Raw genomic sequence first — 21,822 nt, 5'->3', positions numbered from 1 at the left:
GTTGCGCCCTGCAGCTGGATTTCACGTCTGCCTGGGCTGGGGGACCTCGGAAGGGTTGCAGCTGCAGGGGCTCAGGCTCTCGGTGCTGCCTGGCCAAGCATGGGCAGCCCCTGCCCGCGCACCTTGTTCTCCCTGAATCCTGCCCAAACCTCACCCCGGAGGTGACATAAAGTACACCCTGAAGCCGTGCCGTTGGGGACACAGGCACACACCACGCTGTCCCTTGGGGACCGTTTCCCCAGGATACCCTCCCCAGGCGCGCGTGCACCCAGCCTGTGCCAGACCCCTTCACCCTGCCTGTTGGATGGTTGTTTTTTTTCCGATACAGGTTTTCCGTACGGATCTGATAACGGCCATGAAGATCCCTGACTCCTTCCAGCTGAGCCCTGACGAGTACTACGTCCTGGCCGATCCCTGGAGGCAGGAGTGGGAGAAGGGTGTCCAGGTGCCGGCGAGCGCTGAGGCCATTCCCGAGCCTGTGGTCAGGTAAGCGAGCGGGGTCCCCTCTGCCTTGGTGGGGTGCACACCGTCGCACACACCACGCTGTCCCTTGGGGACCGTTTCCCCAGGATACCCTCCCCAGGCGCGCGTGCACCCAGCCTGTGCCAGACCCCTTCACCCTGCCTGTTGGATGGTTGTTTTTTTTCCGATACAGGTTTTCCGTACGGATCTGATAACGGCCATGAAGATCCCTGACCCCTTCCAGCTGAGCCCTGACGAGTACTACGTCCTGGCCGATCCCTGGAGGCAGGAGTGGGAAGGGTGTCCTCCCTGGAGGCAGGAGTGGGAGAAGGGTGTCCAGGTGCCGGCGAGCGCTGAGGCCATTCCCGAGCCTGTGGTCAGGTAAGCGAGCGGGGTCCCCTCTGCCTTGGTGGGGTGCACACCGTCTTGGAGAGCATGTAAAGGGGATGCACGGGAATGCACGGGGACCTCCCACCGTACCCTGCCATGGGCAGTTGCTTTCTGAAAGTCCCTCTCGTACATGCCCGGCTTTTCTCAGGCGGTAACAAGGAGCCGTGCCAGGCGGGCCAGCTCCTCTTGGTCGGGGAATTTTAAAAAGACCTGATAAAATCAAAGGGAGGATAAAAAAATACCAACAGAAAACCACTCAGAACGTCAGCCTCTGCCTGGCTGGTTGATGTGTCTCCATCTAGAAACACGTGGCTGTACCGCTGGTATTTCACGGCAGGGGTGCAGGAGTTGGCCCTTAAATTAAAAACTTCCCTCTACCATGTAAGCTGTTTGTGAGTATTGGAAACGTGACGGGCATGCCGAGATTTGGGGCTTGGGAAAAGGAGCCCAGCAAATAGACAAGGATCTCCCGGACCTTGTAGAGACGACGTCTATCGGCCTAGATCAGTGTCTCATTAGCTATTTTAAAATAGGGAACTGAGTTTTAAAATAGACATTTAAACAGCTGCTCAAGCAGAAAAGAAACGTGGGGGAGCTGCTACCCGTTCGCTGTGCGCGGGGGATTATCCCAGGGCGACGGCCGAAGCTGCGGGGAAAAGGCTGGTGCTGCCGGTGGGGGGAACCAGGCGGGTCAGGAAAGGACCCCAAAACAAACAGGGTCGGACCTGAAAACTCGCAGGGTCAGACCCCAGAACTCTCAGGGTTTGCAGGAGCTTTGCAGCTCTCGCGCTGCTCACTTTGTGACACGCGACCCTGGGCGTGCATCCTGCGAAAGCACTCGCGAAAGCATCGTGCCGGCGTGATGCTGGGGCTGCGCGTGGGAGCGGGGCGGCTGCGGGAGGATGTGTTTTGCCGAGGGATTTGGGCAGGGTGCGAAGCCCAGCGGAGACTCCGCTTGTCCCACAGCAACAGCAGCTGCTGCTGCAGCTGCCGACCTCGCTTCTGAAGTAAACTTTGTGTATGCTCCCCCTCCTCCCCCGGGGAAAACAGAGAAAGAAATGAAACTTTAATGAGTCTGAACACATCAAAAGGGAAGTTGTAAAGGGGGCTGTTGAGTTGATTTAATCCTTGGGGGGGGGGGGAACGATACCAAAAAAAGAGAGGGAAAAAAAAACCCCTATGTGTAGAATATCTTTTTTTAGTTGTCTTTGATAGCTAACCGCAGTCTGGACTTGCAAGTGCTCTGCTCCCCAGCTGAGGGCTCGTGCCGGTGCTATTTCCAGCTGAAAAGTGATAGCTCGGCGCTGCCTGGGCTGGCGGTGCACGTGTAAAGCCATCCTGAACAGCGGGCTGCCGGGCTGCCCACGGGCGCTGCTTCCCGGTGTTCCATCGGGTGGGGTTTTGCATCCCAGACCTCTGAGCAGGGGGCTGCCAGGGTGTGGGGCAGGCTGCAGACGTGCCCTTCTGCTTTTCCCTAAGCTCTTGCTTTCCGGGGGTCCCCGGAGCAGCTCTGCTGGTGCTGCCTGCTCCCATGCAGGGATCCTCCTAAAGTGATGCCTGGTGCAGGTCGTCCCCCCCAGGTCCTCATCCCACCTTGTCCCGCTCCGGCACCAGCCCTTTTCCAATACCTTTCACATTTTTTTGGACCTCTATCATGTCTCCTCAGTCCTCTCTCCTCTAGACTGAACAGATCCATTCATTTTAAGCTTCCATCAAAGGTGGTGTTTTCTGGAGTTGTGAACGTTTTTGTCACCGCCTTCCAGGCTTCCCCTGGTTTTGCCCATGTCACCACAGGGACATGCCCACGGGCTTTGGAGGGGACATCAGACACCCCACCACAGCCTGGTGCTGCCCACTCACCTTGAGCTTGGGTTTCACTTCCACCATCAGATCCTCCTCTGAAGAATTTCCTAATCCTTGGGGGTTATTTTGCTCACTTGATTATTCTCAAGTTCCGTGCTATTCCGTAATCCTTGATGAATTGCCTCTTGCAGTAGTTCCAGCTCTTTCTTCAATTCCTCAACAGCATTTTGAGTTCAAGCCTTGCTCTCCAGAGAGTTTGTGACCTCCCCTTCATCAGAGTTAAACTCAGCAGACTGAGCAAGCGTACCCCGTGTCTGCGCGAGGAAGCCTGGCCCTGCAGAGGTCTTGGCACAGCCCACAGGCACTGGGGAGCATCTCCTGATAGGTAGCGTTGAAGCCTTGCTAAGTCAAGGTGGGTCCCATCTGCTCCTCTCCTATCCACCCACCGCAGAGGTCCCAACCCATGTCGGATGGTTCTTATCCCGTGTTATTTTCTGCGTGCGTTCATATAGATTGCTTATTTATGTGCTTCAGTGGTTTTCCCTGAGTTTTATTTTTAAAGGCAGGTAATGCGTGTCATCTTCTGAAATCTGACCTATTCTCTGTGACCTCTCAAAGATACTCGTTAGTGGTTCCATCACTCTCAGCTAATCCCAGGTGGATTTCTGCAGCCCCTCTGGGTTGCGATGTGCCCCGCTCATCCCAGGCTGCTCCTCCCGGGCTGCCGCGGGATCGTGCTGTTTACCCACAACCTTAGCTTCCTCAGAGGTCTTTCCTCTCTTGTTGCTCCATCTGTCTGTCCTGCACCATGTCTCATCTGCCTGAACCATCTCTCTTTGCTGGCAAGGCAGCGAGCATGGCCTGAAGGGCTTTGTCCTCAGACTGAAGCCTGTTCAAGATATTTTGCCTTCGCTAGTGCGATGTGAGTGGAATGAAGAGCTCATTTTACAGCAGCATTAATGGTTGCACCTGGTTTGTGGCCACGATGCACGTCCCAGGGGGACAAGTGGTGACACTGCCAGATTTTTTTTAATCAGGACGGCATCTCTCCACATGCACACCAGAAGGCACAGCAGAGACGGGCGTGCTCCTCCCGAGCAGTTCTCCCTCCGATAGCATCCTCAACGTTTTCTCACTTGGGTCACCGATGTGAGAGTCGGAGATGGAGGGAGCAGCGTTCGGACTGCCAAGGACAGATGAAGACTGCAGTCCCTTTCGTATCTCCAGTGTTAGACAACTCCCTCTTGCAGCTTGCCCTCCTTCGGAGAAATGTCAAGTATTTTTTCACAATAGATGACTATATTTCATCTGCCTAAAGAGAGCAGCCTTTAAAGGCCTTACAACTCCATTTACCTCCCTAGTTTAATTGCTTTAATTTGCCTCTGTCTCCATCCTGGCAGCAGCGAGCGGGTATCTCGCTGGTCCCATCTGAGCTGCTGCTTTCGCTACCACCCTGCGGCTGCTGCCCCGTGGGCTCTGCACCAGTTTCCCCCTTTACTTCCAAACTTTCCTTTTTCCCTACTCAAACAAAAAATTTCACATTAACCTAACGGATCCTCCCTGTGTCGGATGTCAGCAATCCAAATTCCTTTCTCTGCTGAAAAAAATCCCAGCGCTGATTTTTTCCTAGACTGGGAAATTTGGAGCCCAGCAGCTGCCGCTCTTCCTCGCTGTCGGGGCAGCGTTTTGCTTTCCCCCCCCATCTCAAAGGTGTAACGCAGGGGTGTGACAGAGTATCCTGCCCTTAGGTTTGCCGCAGCAGGGGACAGATGCCCGTGGTAATCCAGTCCTAATTTTGTCACTCCTGACAGCCATTTCCATGTGAAATTCCTAGAGGGAGGCAGGGGGGGAGAAGCTACTAGAGCCCCGGGAGCTGGAGAGCGGGCAAGCACTGCCTGCAAAATAATACTCAGCCCATCATCCTGCGACCCCAGGGGTCTGGTTCCTGGGCTGAGCGATCGGCAGCGAGCAGATTTTGCTGTGGAGGGTGCGAGAGTTGCTTCCCACTGCAGAGATGGATCTCGCCCTCCGAAAGGTGCCTTGTACGCAGCCGCTGCTGCTCTTTTCATCTCCTGCCTGGGCGCTTGGAAACCAGCTCTTCCTACCCGCAGCCTGCCTCTAGGTTTTGTGTCTCCAAAGCTGAAAATTAGATTTTTGAAACATTTTATTTTTCTGGAGCTCTAAAATGTCAAAAGCTGGGGGTGAGGCAGAAGGAAAGAGCTGTATTTTAAGGAATGCTTTCCCCAGAAAGCCGCCATCTCAAAATGCCTCCACTAAGAGCCACCTTAAACTCGAGGGTCCTTTCTAGGTTAGCGCAAATCGCAGTGCAGTTGCGAGGAAAGCGGTGGGGGAAGAGGTGCAGCATCTCTTGGCTTGGTGTCCCGGGAGGCACAGATGCTGCCGATGGCCACCCGCACACCAGGGTTATCAGGCAGCGCAGGAGATCAGCTGTTTCCTCTCCACAATCATTTCTGGCTCATCGCTACTGAAAAGGGTTTTATTTTGTACAGTAACACGCCTGAGAATTGCCCAAAGCTTGAAGGGCCCCGGCGTGGCAAGAAAAGCCGCTTGCAGTCGGATGAGAGCAGGGGAATGAGGAGTCGAGGCGAGTTTCCCTTCTCAGAGGCAGGGAGCGGCAGGCTGGCATCCTCTGCCCGCGCGTCTCCAGGCCACCCGCCCTGGGATGTGGGTGGTGATGGCACTACATCCCAGTGATGACAGTACATCCCAGTGATGACAGTACATCCCACCTCTGGTAGAGCCCGTAGCCAAAGGATCTCCACAGGCTTTCCAGAACCAGAGATGAGCCTTACAGCTCCCGCATGACCTCTGCCTTTATTTATAAATGGGTAAACTGAGGCACGGAGATTTCTACTGTGAGTCAGTGGTAGAGCCAGGTATGAGATCCCAGTCTAGTGTGGGGGCACAGTTGGGTGCTGGATGCAATGTTGGAGCGTCTCAGCACAGCCTGAGTTTAAGGATTACACAAGGTAAAGTAGCAGGAGGAGTTATTGCAAGAGTCTCGGAGCGTCGGGGCTGCGGGTACCACTCCTGTTGTAAATAGGAAAGAGACGCTTTAGATGAGCTTGTCTTCCCGGAGTCACACCGTGATACACCCAAGAGGAAAGTGGGCCTTGCTGGTTTGCCATGGATGCTTGTAGGAGGCTGTGAAGCCCTTTTTGCAGGGCGGGTGTACAGGGACCTGACCCGGGCTTGTCCCTACCCACTGGCGGCGATGCCAGTGCTGTGCAGGGTGGCAAGTTGAGCTCGCTCAGCAGAGAGCATCAGTCCATAAAGCAGTGGCACCTATGTGCGATTTTATGCACCTATACGGGCTTTGATTCCTCCTTTATTTAATGATTTAACATTTTTGGCACGCGGCTCCTTCCCCAGGCTGACAGGGATGCAGGCAGGATCTAGAGGTGGCTCTTGGATCTCGCATTAAGCCACATTAGTATGTGCTGTAGATTCTGTTTCCTGTGAATTTGCACACAGCGGGAGGACGAGCAGGAAGGCTGCTTCTTGCTGGCAGGCTTCCCAGATATTCTTGGTGTTGCAGATCTATACTTGCGTCGTTGCTGTGGCCCTGTTTTAACAGAAAACAGAAAGCGCTGTGGCGACAGGAAGGCACAACCTCTGCCAGTACCAACTCGGCGATGGCGGTGGCACCAGCGCAAACGCCGTCTGCCACGGTGGCACGGTGTTTGTGTCACTGTCCTGTCCTCCCTCGGGTCCCCTCTGTCCCCTGTCCTCCAGGAGCCACTCAACGCAAGTAAAGCAGGTCGTTGCTGTGCTGCTGGGCATGTATCGAAGTGGTGCGGGGCTGGCTGTGCCCGGATCGCGATGTGGGGCTGCCCGGCACTCATCTCCTTCGAGCTGTGTTGCTCTTTAGTGGACTCCAGTCCCATAAGGAGTTGCCCCAACATCTCCAGGAGGTCCAGCAGTTCTTTGAGAGGGTGCAGAGTTGTTGGCAGGGATGTTCATGTCATGGTTTTGCGATACCAGCATCATTGCAAAAGGGAGCAAGAGGAGGCACGCAGAGCGGGTCTGCTAGCGGGCGACAGCATTGGAGATGAGTGTACTGGGGCGGGGAGGAGAATTAACTGGTGCACTAGGAAAGGGTATAAGACTGGGGCACATCCCTGCCCTTCTTCCCTTCTGCTCCCGGTGAGTGGACACCTTGGCTCATCCCGGCGGGGCTGGATGCCACATCCAGAACACCCAGCACAGGGAGGGAGCGATTCCAGCGAAGGGAGAAAATAACGCCGGGAGCAATCTCTGCCGCGGTGTGGAGCGTGGTAGCACTGAGGAGCTGCGGCCAGGCTGGCCCGGCAGCGGGGCGGCACGATGCAAATGTCCCAGCAATGCCTGGACTTCTCCTCTCCCTCTTCCTCCACGTGCAGCGGGAGCCCTGGATGGCGGCCAGGCTGTATCCTTGCAGCAGCATGGCTCCCAACCCGGGGAGGGCTTTCTGAGGCTTCGTTCTCAGCATGTACGGTATGAACCAGCACACTTTGTTCTCGAGTGTTGAGATTGGACTTCCTTTCCTCGGTCGGCGACGCAGGCTGGCTGTTGACTCATCAGCAGCTTCCCTTGGGCTTTGCTGCAGAAGGGGCAGGCAGGATTCTGCAGCAGTTTGTGTATCTTTTGGAGCAGAGCTTTTTTTTTTTTTTGAAAATGATCCTTTTTTTTTTTTTCCCCTTTTTTTTTTTTTTTTTTTTTTTTTTTTTTTTTTTTTTTTTTTTTTTTTTTCCCCCTTTCTTTTTTTTTTTTTTCCTTCCCTCCAGCTCATCATGAAAAACGTGTGAGTTTGGGGCTTGCAGATGGCACGCTGGCGATTTTACAAAGGGCTATTTCTTGGGTCAGTTATCCCCATTCTGTGGCTGCCTGCCCTTAAATATGCCTGGATTCTGGTATGCTTCAGAAATACGTGTACGCTTCCCTTTCAAGATCTGAGACTCTTCTCTGATCAAAAGAAATAAAAATCCCAACCGCCCTAGGCCTAAATGTTTAGATCATAAGCCCTGGGACATGGGAGCGCGGGGAGAGGAAAGCTTGCTGCCTGCACGCTCCGTGCGCTCCGGGGACCCCTGCAGTGACGCCTGGCCGCGGCGAGGGTGGCCGGGCTGAGCTGCGGGTCCCCGGCAGCACTCATGCCAGTAGCACTGATCAAGGACAGCAAAAAAAACCCCAGTGATGTAACATCAGTGAGTTCCCTCTGCAGCTCTGCCGCTGGGAAAGGGAGGTTTCCAGTCGGATCTGCTCAGGCAGCCCTTGTCCCTGCCAGCAGCGGGGAGGGATGGGTTGTTTGCGGGGTGGTCTGTCCTGCCAGTCTTTTAGATACCTGATTTAGGATGGGGTGAATCGCCCCTGCGGCAGCAGCGGTTCAGTGGCTCAGAGGGTCTGGGCAGCGCAAAAGGTGGTATCAGCGCTGTAGAGGGTTGTTAGTTTGTGCCCAGTGCCTGTGAGTGCTTTGTGAAGGAGTAAGTGTGATTTACTCTGTCTGTTACTTGTAATCGTTTCTGTTTTACAGTCTGCTTGACAAGTTCTTGTGGGGGCTTTCAGCAAGTCCTCACCTTCATTATTTTGCTACGGGAAACATGTTAATCCAGGCTGTTCTTGCCTAGTACCGAGCCACTTGGACTTTTATTTTAAATGTTTGCTAATCCTCCCAGTGGATGCCTGTGGTTTATACTGGATCAAGCACACAGAAAGTCAAGTGTATTTCAGCAGTAAATGTATAGAACGAGCGGGCTCGATTCCTGCTGCTCCGTAACGAGGTTTACGGCTCTCAGGGCGGACTCCGGTTTGGTACAGCCTCGGGAGCCTCCGCATCTCACTCCATCACGTCCGCCCTCCATCCAGAACCATGAATTTAGCGTAGAGCCAGGCAAACCGTAGCAGAGCTGACTGCTGCTGCTTGCAACTGCAGCAGTAATTAAATCACCTCTTAGTGATTTAGTGCACTTTGTGTCCCCATTGAACAATACAAGAAACTATTACTCTTAAGTGCTCTTCAGAGCGATGGGAGGACCAGGACAGCCCGGCAGCGGGAATATCTGCTCGGTTCTTGGTGCTGCTGTGGATAATCCTGCTGAATTTAGGTGAAGCCTGCACTGCTGGAAAGTGAGCTTTACCGTGTTCCCAGGGCCTCGGTGAGGTGGAGAAGAGCTGGTAGGTGGTTTTTTTCAGTGCACTTGAAGAAGATCTGGAAAATGCACCAAAACAAGCGTAGCTGCATAGCAGTACGTGGATGGTGCGAGAGGCAGACGGATCCCTCTGGGTTTTGTGGGATGGGCTGTGCGCTGCTTCAAGTGACTCAGCGTCAAAACTGTTCTCATGTGTTTCAGGGTTCAGTGTTAGTGCAGTGATTCAAAACACATTAAAAAAGGCTGGATGCTGCCTTTTAAAATTCTTCAAAGCTTTGCTTTCATTGGGTTGGTTTTCTGTAAGGAGACCCCGTGCGATGGCACCGTGCTGATCACAGGAATAGTCATCTTTGTGCCCTCGTCTGTATGTTGAGCTTTCCGATGCTCAGCTCCATTAGCAGCAGGGTCGGGGGGATTTGGCCAATTCCTGATCTGCTGTGGCTCGTGCTCGCAGCCCCCGCTCAGACCACGGCAGGTGCAGAGCTGCTGCCATTGCTCACAGCCTCTGTCTCTGCTCCCCGTTAGTAGGTGGATACAAATATGAGTGGAGCTGTTTGCATTACTGAAATAATTGTGGAAACATTATCTGGCTGAGATAATTAATTCCAGATGCTTTAACGTTAGTAGCTTGGCTTAAGTTACATAAAGAAGCAACGTTTTTCGTCTTTTTTATATCCAGAAAACATATGCTCATGTGTCCCTGGCTTCCCTAGTAGCAATTCCAAGATACATATTGCTTAAATGGAAATGAGCAGAATACTAGCAACCTGCTGGCTGCGTTTGGAGAAGGTTGGCATGCAACACGAGTCCCTGAAGGGCCACCAGGTAGGTCAGTGGTGCTCTGGGAGAAGGAGGAGAGCAGCACCCATAGGTGCTGGCGCTGGCGCTGGCTCTGCCGTGGTCACCCACGGGGAGCAGATGCTTCCTGAGCGTCCTCTGCAGCTGCCCTGGGGTTGGGGGCCATGGTGTTTTGCTGGGTTTCGGAGCCAGAGGGGTCAGAACCCCCTCCTGCTGCCTTTGATGTCACTGTTAAGGTTGAATGGCACAGAGAGGAAAGGGAGAAAGGAGTACGAAGATGATCATTGCACAGCATCAAAAATTATGTGTGTATTTTGCTCTCAGCCCAGACGCTGCTTTTGTCTAGTCAACCAGAAAAACATCTGCGTTTTGTTGTTCCAGCCAGCCCACCAGCAAACCGCTGTCTGGTCATCGCTGTTTGTCCGTGCAGCCGTGGTTTTCTTCTGCACAGAAGTTGTGCAGATGATCCCGCTGTGAAATGGTGCCCGTCCTCTCCTCTGCCTCGGGAAGGCGGACGCTGCTCTGCCACTTCCCAACGCTGCACCTGAGCGCTTGTTTACCAGGTCCCTTCTCTGGTCTACATCAAAATAATTTTCTGGGCGCTGAATCAGAGTTGAGACTTAAATAATTCATTTGTTGAGCTAAATCTCAGCGAGATTTAGGCTGGAATATAAACGTGAGAAAGACAGGGACTTCAACACTCCGGTCTTTATCTAGTCTGCTGAGTATCAGGCTTTTTATATGGTGATAAACAGCTCAGAAACGAAATTGGAAAAGCTGTCTGGGTTTAACAAGATGGCTGTTTAGTGCCTCCTGTTCACTTGTTTTCTTCTTTTTATCACATCAAAGAAGAGTGAATCACTTTCTCCTTAGAGGATTACATTATTCCAGAGGCCTGGAAGGACCCACTCTGGTTACAGGCTGTTACTGGGGGAGATATTACATGGAGAGGGGAAAATGGAGCATTTTTCTTACTGCACCTGTTAATTGCAGTTTGGAGTTTCAGCTGCATTTCTGTAAAACTTCAAGAACCTGCCTGTATAAATCCTCAACCACCAGCAGCACGTGAGGGGCCACCCTACCCCGTCCTTGACATTTTGCACAGAAATGCTATTGTCATGGGGATTTCCAAACCCAAACAGCGAGACCCTGGACAGTCCTGGAGCCAAAAGGAGTTTCCCAGTCGAGACGGTGCCGGCAACCGTGGGCAGTGAGGCTGTGCCGGGGCTGCGCCCTGCGGAGCTGCACAGCACCGGTCACTGTACCCTCCCGATTGCTGAGGATGTTTTAAAAGCTGATAATGATCATTTATAATATTCACTGCTTGGAAAGTGCCGAGCGTCTGGGGTTCAGCTGGGGAAAACAACAGCTAAAGGGGCGGTGGGTGTAGCTGAGCTGCGTTGTCCTGCGCTGGTCCCTGCCTGGCAGAGGACGCCAGGGTCCCCCAACATATCCCGGGGTCCTTGACGCATCCCGGGGTCCCTGACACATCTCCAGCGTAGGAGGGATGGGGTGTGCAGGGATGGGGTGTGCAGCCTGCGCAGCCACCCAGGCCACCCAGGCATTACGTCACCTGGAGCCACATTCACTGGCTGCTGGTACCCGGAGGGCAGGACGCTGCTGCAAGCAGCGTTAACCCCTTCCTGAGCATCCCGAGTGCCACTTGGGTAACACAAAGGGACCTTCACGGGGCTGAGCATGGGCCACCGGTGATTGGGCAGTTGTGGGGTGCCTTCTGGGCACGGGTGCTCCTGTTACAGGAGCTCGGTGGATCCTCCCGGGGCCAAATCCAGCTGCTTTGTTCTCCCAAAACAGCAGCAAGAAGTCGAACGAGAGCTTCAGGACTGAACCAAGTGTTTACCACCTGCGTAGGTTTTTGGGACAAGTGGTTTACTGAAGGTTTAGGTTATACCAGGGGGTAGCGCCAGCCCAGCCGTGCATCACACCCATTAACAGCAGCGGTGATGAACCCTGCGGTTACACCGGGCTGCTTGCTCGAGCACGGATGTCCAAGGAAAGCGTTGATTTTATGTTACCTCCATCAACTATTTTTGCTAGAAATGTGCTTGTTACAGCCCCTGACGTGAGGATAGCCTACGAATGGCACGGAGCGGGGTGGCAGACCGGGCCACCAGACGGGATAGTCACTGCAGGTTCCCCTTCCCGGACCCACCTTTGGCCCTCGGGCTGAGCCCTGCTCCCGCAGCCACTCTGTTATGTACATATGAATTTTTGTGGATTTGCAAAGGCTGTTGCCAAATCTTGAGGGGTTTTGGTTCCAACAGCCAATAAGGAAATACTGCAAATTCTTACTTTTCTGAACAAAGCGGTCCCAGCAGTGCCCACTAAAAACGGGGCTTTAATTTTGTTGAGGTTCTTGTTTGTTTTCAAATAAAAGGGTTTGGTACCAGCGGCCTGCCCAGACGCACTGTGTCGCTGCTCTCCTCCTCGGAACCAGCTGCCTCCAGCCCTTTCTCTGCTCCATCACGCAGGAGGACGTGTTGGCAGACGCCGGGTACCAGTGGTCCCTCCTGCAGGGTCCCGGGCCTCTGGTTTCAGGTCTCCTGCCAGTGGCTTGTGCCAGGGGTGACAGCAGTGTGCCTGCAGGGCTGTGAGCTCTCAAGCAGCCCGCGCTGGTGGCCGGGGTGCTCCTGATGTTACCTGGAGCATCTTCAGTCGAGGAGGGGAGTGGTGAAGTGCACAGGCACCCGTTAGCACCGAGACCTGTATCCTAACAATGCTTTTAGGCTCATCTAGCTGGTCCAGCCAGCTTACGTGCTGGTCTGAACATCAGGCCAGTTAATTTAAAACCTAACCCATTTAATATCTTCTTGGCGTTGCCTTTCTTCTTTGAACCCAGCTTTGGGAGTATAGTTTTTGGCTCATGGTTCTACAGACTTTACTAGAAGCCATAAAAGTGGAATAAGTAGGTGTAACGTTGTCAGTAAATCTGGGCCTGGGTACACTGAGGGTCGCAAAATCTTTTTTGTGGGTCGCAGCTCATTACCATGACTGTCCACCACCGTCTGCAACCCCGTCCTTCACCCTTGTGCCACCAGGCTCTTTTCCTAACATCTTAAATTCCGCTCCACTACCGAGGAGCAATAGCGCCTATAAAATCTATTAGCTTAAGTTCATAAGAAGACTGGGCATCTGGTCCGAATGGCCTGCTAGATACTATTTTAATAAACAGAAAATGAAAATCATCCCTTTAAATTGCCTTTTTAAAGTCGTCGTGTGCCGCAGGAGAATTCCCCCACAAGTGGAGCTGGCGGTAAGAACAGTGTCAGCATCCACTGAAGGTTGCTGGCAGAGTTATCTTTCCACTGAGTTTCCTAAGCTGATTTATTTATGGACGCTGGACAAGACTAATTTAGACTGGAATGTAGGTAAAGAAAAGGTGACTGACTAAAGCCTTCCTTGTAACAAAATTAAGTATTTTCAGAAGAGGAACACTACTCAGGATTAATTATTTCTATCTAGTATATTAAAAGGGAGCATATAGAAAAAAATGCCTTCTCCCTTCAGCCAAGTGAAGCATTCAGTTTGCAGAGATGAGATTAACCATGGGAATTTGCTGAGTATATTTTATTACCGCATAATCTTCTCCAGGGATAGATGTGATCCTCAAGAGTGTTGGGGTCCACTTACTCCTTTTCCTCAAGTGCCCTTGAGACCCACTTTCAGACTAATGGCCTCAGGTTTGTTGTGCTTTTCAGGGTGATCCCAGTTTTCAGCCCTTCGTTTAAATAAGCCCTTGATTGATACAGAGGTTTTTTTTAAATGCCATGTCTCTGGCTGGCTGGATAAATAAAGGAGTAAATGCTCCTCCAGAGCAATCGAGCTTCTGCAAGTGGTTCAGCACTTGGCGGAGGCTTTGCCTCCGTGATGCTTTGCGGTGGTGCTGCAGGGAGAGCCGCAGCATCTCGGTGGTGGCACAGCACCAGCGAACGCCAGTACCAGTAGCTGCGATGGGAAGGCGTGTGGTCCCGCCACCAGAGCCCTGCTTGGAAAAGGAGTCATCTCAGCAGTGCGTTGCGCAGTGGGGCCACGCGTTGCCCAGGTCGTCGGGGCGGCAGCGAGGTGTTAATGGGAAGCCGCCTTGCTAGAGTGCTCTGACTTAAGGAGGGCAACCAAACTCACCAGCCACTCACTCTGCGATCAGCGAGAAGTGACTTATCTCATGGTTGTGGGTCTGCTGTGTTTGGGCGCTCCGTGATGGTGCTCAGATGCAGGTAAAGCCCTTGTGCCACCACGGAGCTGGGCAGGTATGTCCTTCCCGGCACCGCATCCTCCGCTGTAGGGGCTGGAGGGACGAGCAGGACTTTGGGGGGGGGTGGAGATGGTGTTGAAGAGCGCTCGCGGGGCGGAGGGCCAGGGCATCTCGCGGCTCTCTGAGCTGTTTGGTGGTACCCCCAAGAAGCTGTTGCCCAGGACCACATTTTTTCCCGAAGAACAGCATCATTTGCGGGCTGCGGTGCTCGCTGTGCTCTTCAGCAGCGCACTGTTTCTTTTCTACTTTCAGTAAAAGCAGGCTTTTTACCTGAATAAAACTTTCAGGCTATGCTGTTTGTTTCTGTAGCATTTTCATTTCCCGCTTTGGCGTTACGCATCCTCTGCCACCTGCCCATTCTGGTGCATTTGAGACATTCCCCGTTGGGGTATGGGTCACCCCGGCCTCGTCACGGTTTCCATCCCCGTTGGGGTATGGGTCACCCCGGCCTCGTGACCAACCCAGGGTCACGCGCGATACTTTCTCTTCTCTCAACACCCCCTGCACATCACAGAGCCTTGGAAGCTCAGGATCTTGCCTCATTCATCCACATGCTTCGTAACACGTTGCTTGCTACCCAAGACTCTTTTGCTCTAGTTTAGGTTGAGAGAGGTGGTTTGAGGCTTTTTGGAGCACGTTCTTGCTTTTCATGCAGACCCAGTCTGGGTGGGTTGGTTGGTCATGCCCTGCACAGGGTCCCTGGCTGCAGGGGTGCTTGTGTGTCACCGTCACCATTTATTTGGAACATGCCAGGGCTGATACGGCCTGGGGCTGAGTGTGTCTTACCCTCTTTGAACCGAGTCTAGGGATGAATAACTAAAGCATCAAAACTCTGGGGGAAAAACCCTCGAAGACACATGAAATTCCTCTTGTGCTGTGGAGATCTGCTTGTGCAGGAGCTGGCCCCAACGGAGATGGCAGGGCAGCACAAACGAGCTGGGCTGATGAGTTCTCAGCCTCACAAATGCCCTGGCAATGAATTTCCTAGCACTGCTTTTGCTGTTTACCTGACTACTTCTGCTTTTTTAAAAAAAGAGAAAATTTTCTACACAAGCCAACAGAAGCCCTTCGATACAGATAAAGGGAAACGGGAAAACTGGTAATTGAGATAATTAAGAGCTTGACTCTTGCTTTCTCTCCGAAAAAGGAAAAATCAATGGAGCGCCTGGGCGGCCGCGTTGGTACCATCAGCAGGAGGGGGTGCGGGCGCTCTCCCAAGCTGAGGCAGATGCCAGGGCACAGCACGGCTGTGCTGCTGGCTCTTGCCAAGGGTGAGGAATGGGTATTTTCACCGATCTTTAGAAAACCGTCTCCTTGAGCATGTACCTGCATATTGCCAGACTCCTCCGGGCACCCAATTCCCGCTGCAGCCCTGGCAAGGATGGTGGGCATCTCTTGTCTCCCGTGTCCTGCGCCACGGGCGGTGTCTTGCCATCCTGAAGCACTTGAAGCAGGTAGGAAGTCCTGCATCTTCCCCACCACCCCTGAGGCTGGAGTAGGAAAACTAGAAAACAAGTCTAGAAATAAGAAGGAAGGGTTGATTCCTATGGGATGACCGATGCCTGAACCTGGGATGTGAAGAATATTCGTACATAATGCAAAATTCACCGCAGAATTGTGTGAGTTGGTGGCACGTGTGCAGACATCCTCATCGCCCAGCCTGGGTTTTTCTTTTTCCACTGAGCAGCTGTTTGGAAATGTGAATGTTTCCAAAGGGATTAAGCCCCGTTCCTGTGCAAAAGCGATGATGTCCCTGCCAACCCCAGCTCATGGAGCCCAGATGGGCAGGAGATGCTGGCGAGGGCGGCCTCGGTGGTTTCTTCCCTTTTTCTAGCTGTGTCTCCACTGCAGTGTGTCTGGGCAGCACAAAGCTTGCAGCTTCCCGGGCTCCAATTTTCTTGATGTTATTGTAGATGAGGAGGGGTGCACAGCATGGTCTGTTTTCTATATTGCTGTAAATCAGGGCATGGGTTTTTCGAAAGGATTGCTCTCTTGTATTAAATTGTAGGATCTCTTCCTTCCACCGTTCCTCCTAGCCCAAGGCAACTGTCTCTGCAGTCATTGATCTTTATATCTGAACACCGAGAAGCTCTTTGCAGGTGTGTTAGCATGTGTCAGGGAGGAACGGGTTGCTTTTTAGGAAAATTATTTTACCCGCTAAAGCAAATCCAGGAATCGACGGGAGGCCGCACACCTCCGAGCATCACGTCCTGCTTGGTCTTCCCAGAGGCTTGGGGTGTCCGGGGGGTCCCGGGGGCCCCCCCGGCCCCCGGCAGCCGCCTGCACCCCTCGGGGTGGGAGGGACACTCATAGGAGCAGGCGTAGCCTCTCGTACAGTTTGCTGAAACGTTTGCAAGCCATAAAAACCTCGTGTTTAACCAAGTGCTGCGGATGAGTCAGGTTTAACCTTGACCAGGCTTCCAGCAGGTCTTTGTAGGGTTATACAAGCCATTCGCTGTATAAAAAAATAATTTTGCTGTTATTTCTGAGGTGCCATTGGGCAGCAGGTATCGGCACCGCTCGAGTCACGGTTCGGAGCCACCCGACAGGGCAAAGCGTCCTGACGAAAGGCACTGCTGTCCCTACGGAGGTGCAGACCTAGCGCTGGAGTCTCATCTCCCACTGGTGCAAATCAGGCATAGCCACGCTGAAGTCAGAAGATTCGTGTCAGTAGAAAATGAGCGTAAGAGGAGCCAGATCCTGAATCCGCAGTTTTTGCTTTCCGATTAGGTAGCCTGCATCAGGTTTCAGCCTCACTGGGTCTGGCCATCACTGGGTGTGCGTAATCTGAGGGTAAGGTCTTGATGGCAGCGTTTGTCTTCCTGGGACTGAGGGGCACCGTGTCCCCCCGGGGTGGGCATTGCCTGGGGAGGCTTCAGCTGATGCACTTCCCTCCCCCGTGGCTGCATTGGCCTCAGAGGCTGGTAAGGGGCAGGTTTCATGCCAAGGGGCTCGGTGGGCTGCGGACCCTTTGGGATGTCTTTCCTTTTTCATCTTTTCCCTCAGTTACGCACAACAGGCTTGGGGTTAGAAGTTCTCCTCCAGGTGCCTTCTTTGTGCAGTTTCTTCATTTCTGACCTCCTCCCTTTGCTGGTATTTGAAATGGCGAGAACGTGGCACGAACGTGTCCCAGCATCCCCAAGTCGGCATTAACTCCGGGGGATGCCAGCCCGTGCTGCCGATGGGCGCGAGGGCACGGGGTCCTGCCCACGAAGAGGAAACTCCAAAAGTAAAGTTCAGTAGTTCTCTTTAGAAGATACATTTCATATTAACACTTATTCCTTATAGGACTAATAATTAGTAACGGAAGCAAACTGCAGTGAGATAGGAGCTGTGCAGGCAGCGCGGTGCTGGGGTAGCCGAGTGCTGCAGCACTTGATCAACCCTCCCCCATACATGTGTTTCCAGACGGGGGGAGGCACCTGCTATCGCTGCGTTGGCACGTTTCAAACCTTTTAACTGAGCGCCAGTGGGCATGTGGAGCACACCATTAGATCTTTGTATTTTAATTAACTTGATCTTCATCATCAGTGACGTGGTGAGAAGCAGAGTCACTCTGTAAATTCCAGTTCCCATTAAACCGAAGCGAACTCCGTTTAATGGCGCAGTGTTAGGAAGGGCTGAACGCTGAGCTTTCGTGCCAGCGGTGCTGTTATCATCAGTGACCCCGTGAAGCTCCCTGTGATCTCTGCGTCACCAGGTCTGCGCAAAGCCAAGACCTGAGAGAGTCTGAACACGCATCCAGGTTTTGGGGGGGTTCGGTAGCATTCGGCAGGCGGCTGCGTGACGGGGGAGAGTCGCTCGTCTCCCATCTCTGAGCATCAGGTTTAGCAAAAATCCTTTTCCACGAGATACCTGCAGTAAGAAGGCAGAGCCTGCACACACACACACATCGGGGCTGACTTGCCCGGGCTTGGGCAGGCATTGTGTCCTGCACGCCGGCAGCACCGGGAACGTGGCGGCTCGGCTCTCAGCAGGCAGTATCGCATGTACCGCATTGTAGATAACCCAAAGAGATTTCTCCAGTCACCGTCAGCATCCTTATCAAACAAAGTGCATTTCGGTGGCTGTCAATATAGTAAATGACCTATTCAGGCCGCCCCTTTGATATGTACACAGAGCATTAATCTTTGCATCTTTATGCCAGGCTAAAAATAGCGGCTCCTTTCTCCCGCCGCCCCGAGCATCCCTGGCTGGCCCTGTGTCAGACGATCACCTGTTGCAGCCGGCTGCTCGGCGAGCAGCTTGTGTAACTCGGCTTAATGAAGGCTTACGGTACCGTCCCCGTCCCTGCTCAGGCAGTTCTTTCCAACAGGAATACGCATCGCAGTTGGAGGGTGGTTTTTTTTTTTTTCTCGACAGCTTTGAGCTTTCTCCCGTAAGACCACTGTGCCCAGCCTGCCTGCGGATCCACCGAGGGCCTGGCGCTTTGCAAAGCTGAGCTGGACCTGGGCTCGTGGGAAGGAGAGGTTCAGTCCTTGGACCGATGCACGTTGCACCAGGGACTCCTGTATATTTTAGGGGGTTGGGAGCTCCTTAGATGACAGTCCTGAAGCCTGACTGGAGCAGGCATAGTTTCAGTGTTATTACTGCTGTCTGCATTAAATACAGACGTTACTGAGTCCCCAAGCCCTGTCCTAGATTACAGTGAGCTCGTTTTAAAATCTGGGGACTGAGAGCTGTCTTTTCATGGGGTTATTTTCAGATCCTGAACTGAAATTTGCAGATGTCCTCAGGGCATTGGGGCACATCTTCATTTTCAAGGTACTGATGGGAAAAGTAAGGCAAAAGAGGCAAAAAGACCCCCTTTCTTGATGTTTCTCTCTCTGAGCAATCAAATTATTGCTTCACCCGCTGGTGGCTCTGGAAGTGTCTGCAATGGTTGTGACTGCAGAGGACAGCGATTAAACTATGTGTCTGGGTCTGGAGAAAGCCCAGGTTCATTTTCCAGCCCTGCCACAGATTTTCTTCGCGACCTTGGGCAAGGCAGGTAGGGTCCCGTTCCCAAGGGCGGCTGTGCATGATTTTCTTTCCTTGGTGCTTACAGACCTTTGGAGCATCTGGTAACAAGATTCAGCTGGTTACATGATGAACGCGATGGCTTTGCCCCAGACACATCACAGAGCACGAGGCGCTCAATGCTCTGACATTAACTTACATATCAGGACAGAAGGCAGATAAAAGTCTTGCAGGGGCCAGTGGGCTTCCCGGCTGGTGCTGGTGCAAGAGGAGAGTTGGATCCTCAGGCTTTGCACAGCAGAGAAGCTGCTTGGAAGTGGATGACGTGCTGCAGCAGGTTGCTGTTTGCTTGTTTGTTTCTTTGCAGTGTCCTTCTGTGTTGACATTTGTGCCGGGAGGTGGTATTTCGGGGAGGAAACGTGAGCTGTGCAAATACTGCAGCGAGCTCCAGCTCCCAACTTCGCAGAGATCTGTCAGCTGGCACCACAGGCTGCTTTTCATTTCCAGCTCGTCCTCTGCTTGCATGTCATTAAGCGTGACACTGTTGACGTGTGCATGGCAAGTGTCATGCATGTTGCCGCAGAGTTGCCAAGAAAAGGCAGAAGAGCTGACAGCCAGCGCCTGTTCGCTTTCTGTGCAGGGAGTTTGCAGCAGATGAGGCAGCTCCTCTCCCCATCCCCGTGGTTGCGATTACAGAGCGCTCAGAACAAATCTCGCAGACCACCGTGGGATGTTCTCCATTGCCGAGCCTGCCAAAGTGCTGCCCAGCACGGTGTGAATGCAACGCTAAAGTGTATGGCACGCTGGAGGTGTCCCGCAGCGGCGGGCAGCGGGCAGCCTGCCTGCAACGTGGGGCTTGGTCGTGGGGGCTTGACTGGAGGATGCTTTAGATCAGGGGTCGCTCTGCCTGCCAATGGTGCTCAGGAGAGTGGATACCTGCACAGAGTGGGCATCCCCTCTGAGCAGCCCAGGACCAGGATCCGATCTTGGTTGTGCCCCAGTAAATCAGCACTAATTGCTTCTGAGGAGTTAATGGCTGGAGGAGTCACTGTTGCTATCAGTATTTGGACCATCATATTCATTGCACCTCATTTTTCTCATGTAAAGAGTTAATTTCCATAGATGAATGGGAAAACTATTGCTGTAGGTAAAGGAAAGTTGCCACGGACCTACACTGGGATCGGCTCGCAGCATGAACCCATCGGTTGACTTCGGCGCAGTGGGGCTGGGAGCGACGAGCCCGGCCAAGACTGCCTGCATCATCGGGGAGAGGGCAGCAAGCAAAGCTGGTTGCCAAACTGTAACTCATTTTTCCTGCAGTCAGGTCCAGGGCCAGGCGAGAGGGGAAGCACTGGCAGAGCTGGGGCTTCTTCCAGTCCTTGGAGACCTCCAGAGAGACTCAACAGATGCCTGTGCTCCTGCTGAGCACTTTGGGCAGGGCACAACGGGGGAGAAGGGGTTCAGCTGCCGCTGGCTCACGTTTCTGAATGTAACTAGGACAGAGCATTGCACTTAAATTCACCCACTGGGCAAAGAGTCTCATCTTCGCAGGGCACGGAGTGTGTTGGCGGTGCCAAACCTGGCACCCGCATGCCACCCTCCTGCCCGGCGGGTGGAAGGAGCTGGGTCGGCAGCGTGGCTGAGACAGCAGCGTGGTGAGCAGAAGCCCTTGCCTTAGCCCTGTCCCCCACGTTTATCCCACGGCTCGGGCGCGTGCTGCCTTTCGAGGGGTGTGAGATGCCCCTTTGCGGCCATGGAGCAGGGATGGGTTGGTGCCGCGGTCCCAGCTCGCCGGCAGGACCACTGGCTCCAGGCAAGAGCATCGCTATTCGTAACAGCCCCGGTCCTGTGCTTGCATGTGCTTTCCACATCACATTTTCTGGTTTCACAGGCAGGACAGTGTGTTTCTCCCAAATGGGCTATTTCTGCTCTGATGTGGTATTCCTGTGTGAGCCTCTCCGCGAGCCCCCATGGGGAGAAACAACCCTCTAACGTCAGGGGGAGCAACATGAGGTTGATGCTGGCAGCTGTAGCTGTAGGTTGAGTTATTTGACTGAGGAATCCAAACACATAGGAGGCTGCTGCCAGCAGGCTGGTGGTAATGCAAGGCAGGGAGGAAGAAAGGAGCCACACAAAGTGGAAAAATGGCTTAATTTCTCATGGTGTGAGGGAGAATTGGAGAACTGTTGAAGAGCAGGCATGTTCCCATGGAGAGCCCGGCACAGAGCCGCCCGCTCGGTGCTTCCCTGGGGCTGCTCTGCAGCATGGAGCCGTGCGGCGTGCGGGCTGGTTCATACCGAAAAGCATCAGTGGGTGTTTAGGAAGAATGAGATGTGGTGGTAAAGCCTGCGTGCGGCACTGATACTGGTTTTATTTCTGAAGGGATTGGTGTTACGCCACCAATCTGCAGGGCAGAATACACTGAGGTAGATGGAGGCACAGGCCAAAAACCAAATTCCTGATTCCCAGATGGCTCCTTCCCCTCCTGATCGCAGCCTGAGGCGGGTGGGCATGGCGCCGCGTAGGAAGCCAGCCCAGCGGGAGCCGGAGCTATGCCACGGCGGGATGCGGGCTGGCTCTCGGTGGCAGGCGCGATGCCAGAGCCATGCCGCCGCACTCCCACTTCCCCGCGCCGCTTTTCTCTGGGACACTGGGAAAAGTGCAAACTCCCAGCCCATGACCACCGGTCATCTGTCACAGTCAAAGGTGGATATTTCTCTGGTTTTACATGATTTTTATCTCTGAAGACCTCAAAAGCTTTTTTACCGTTTTGTTGGAGAAAAAGATTAATGAAGTTTTCACTGCACTGATACTGGTTTTATTTGGGATTGGTGTTACGCCACCAATCTGCAGGGCAGAATACCCTGAGGTAGATGGAGGCACAGGCCAAAAACCAAATTCCTGATTCCCAGATGGCTCCTTCCCCTCCTGATCGCAGCCTGAGGCGGGTGGGCATGGCGCCGCCGAGGAAGCCAGCCCAGCGGGGGG

General features: G+C 53.4%; 1 protein-coding gene across 1 annotated transcript in view; it reads left to right on the top strand.

The window, feature by feature from the left end:
* JADE2 (jade family PHD finger 2) overlaps window positions 1-21,822 on the top strand; it is an 83,236-nt gene that overhangs the window by 20,794 nt on the left and 40,620 nt on the right. The window contains exons 6-7 of the mRNA XM_019473864.1: window positions 329-445; window positions 803-843. Coding sequence (XP_019329409.1) covers window positions 329-445; window positions 803-843 — 158 coding nt within the window. The remainder of the gene's footprint in view (window positions 1-328; window positions 446-802; window positions 844-21,822) is intronic.

The sequence above is a fragment of the Aptenodytes forsteri genome, unplaced genomic scaffold (assembly GCF_000699145.1).
Source record: "Aptenodytes forsteri isolate BGI_AS27 unplaced genomic scaffold, ASM69914v1 Scaffold54, whole genome shotgun sequence".
In the NCBI taxonomy this organism is placed as follows: Eukaryota; Metazoa; Chordata; class Aves; order Sphenisciformes; family Spheniscidae; genus Aptenodytes; species Aptenodytes forsteri.
The sequence above is the reverse complement of the archived record's forward strand: the minus strand, read 5'-3'. Positions and strand labels throughout refer to the sequence as shown.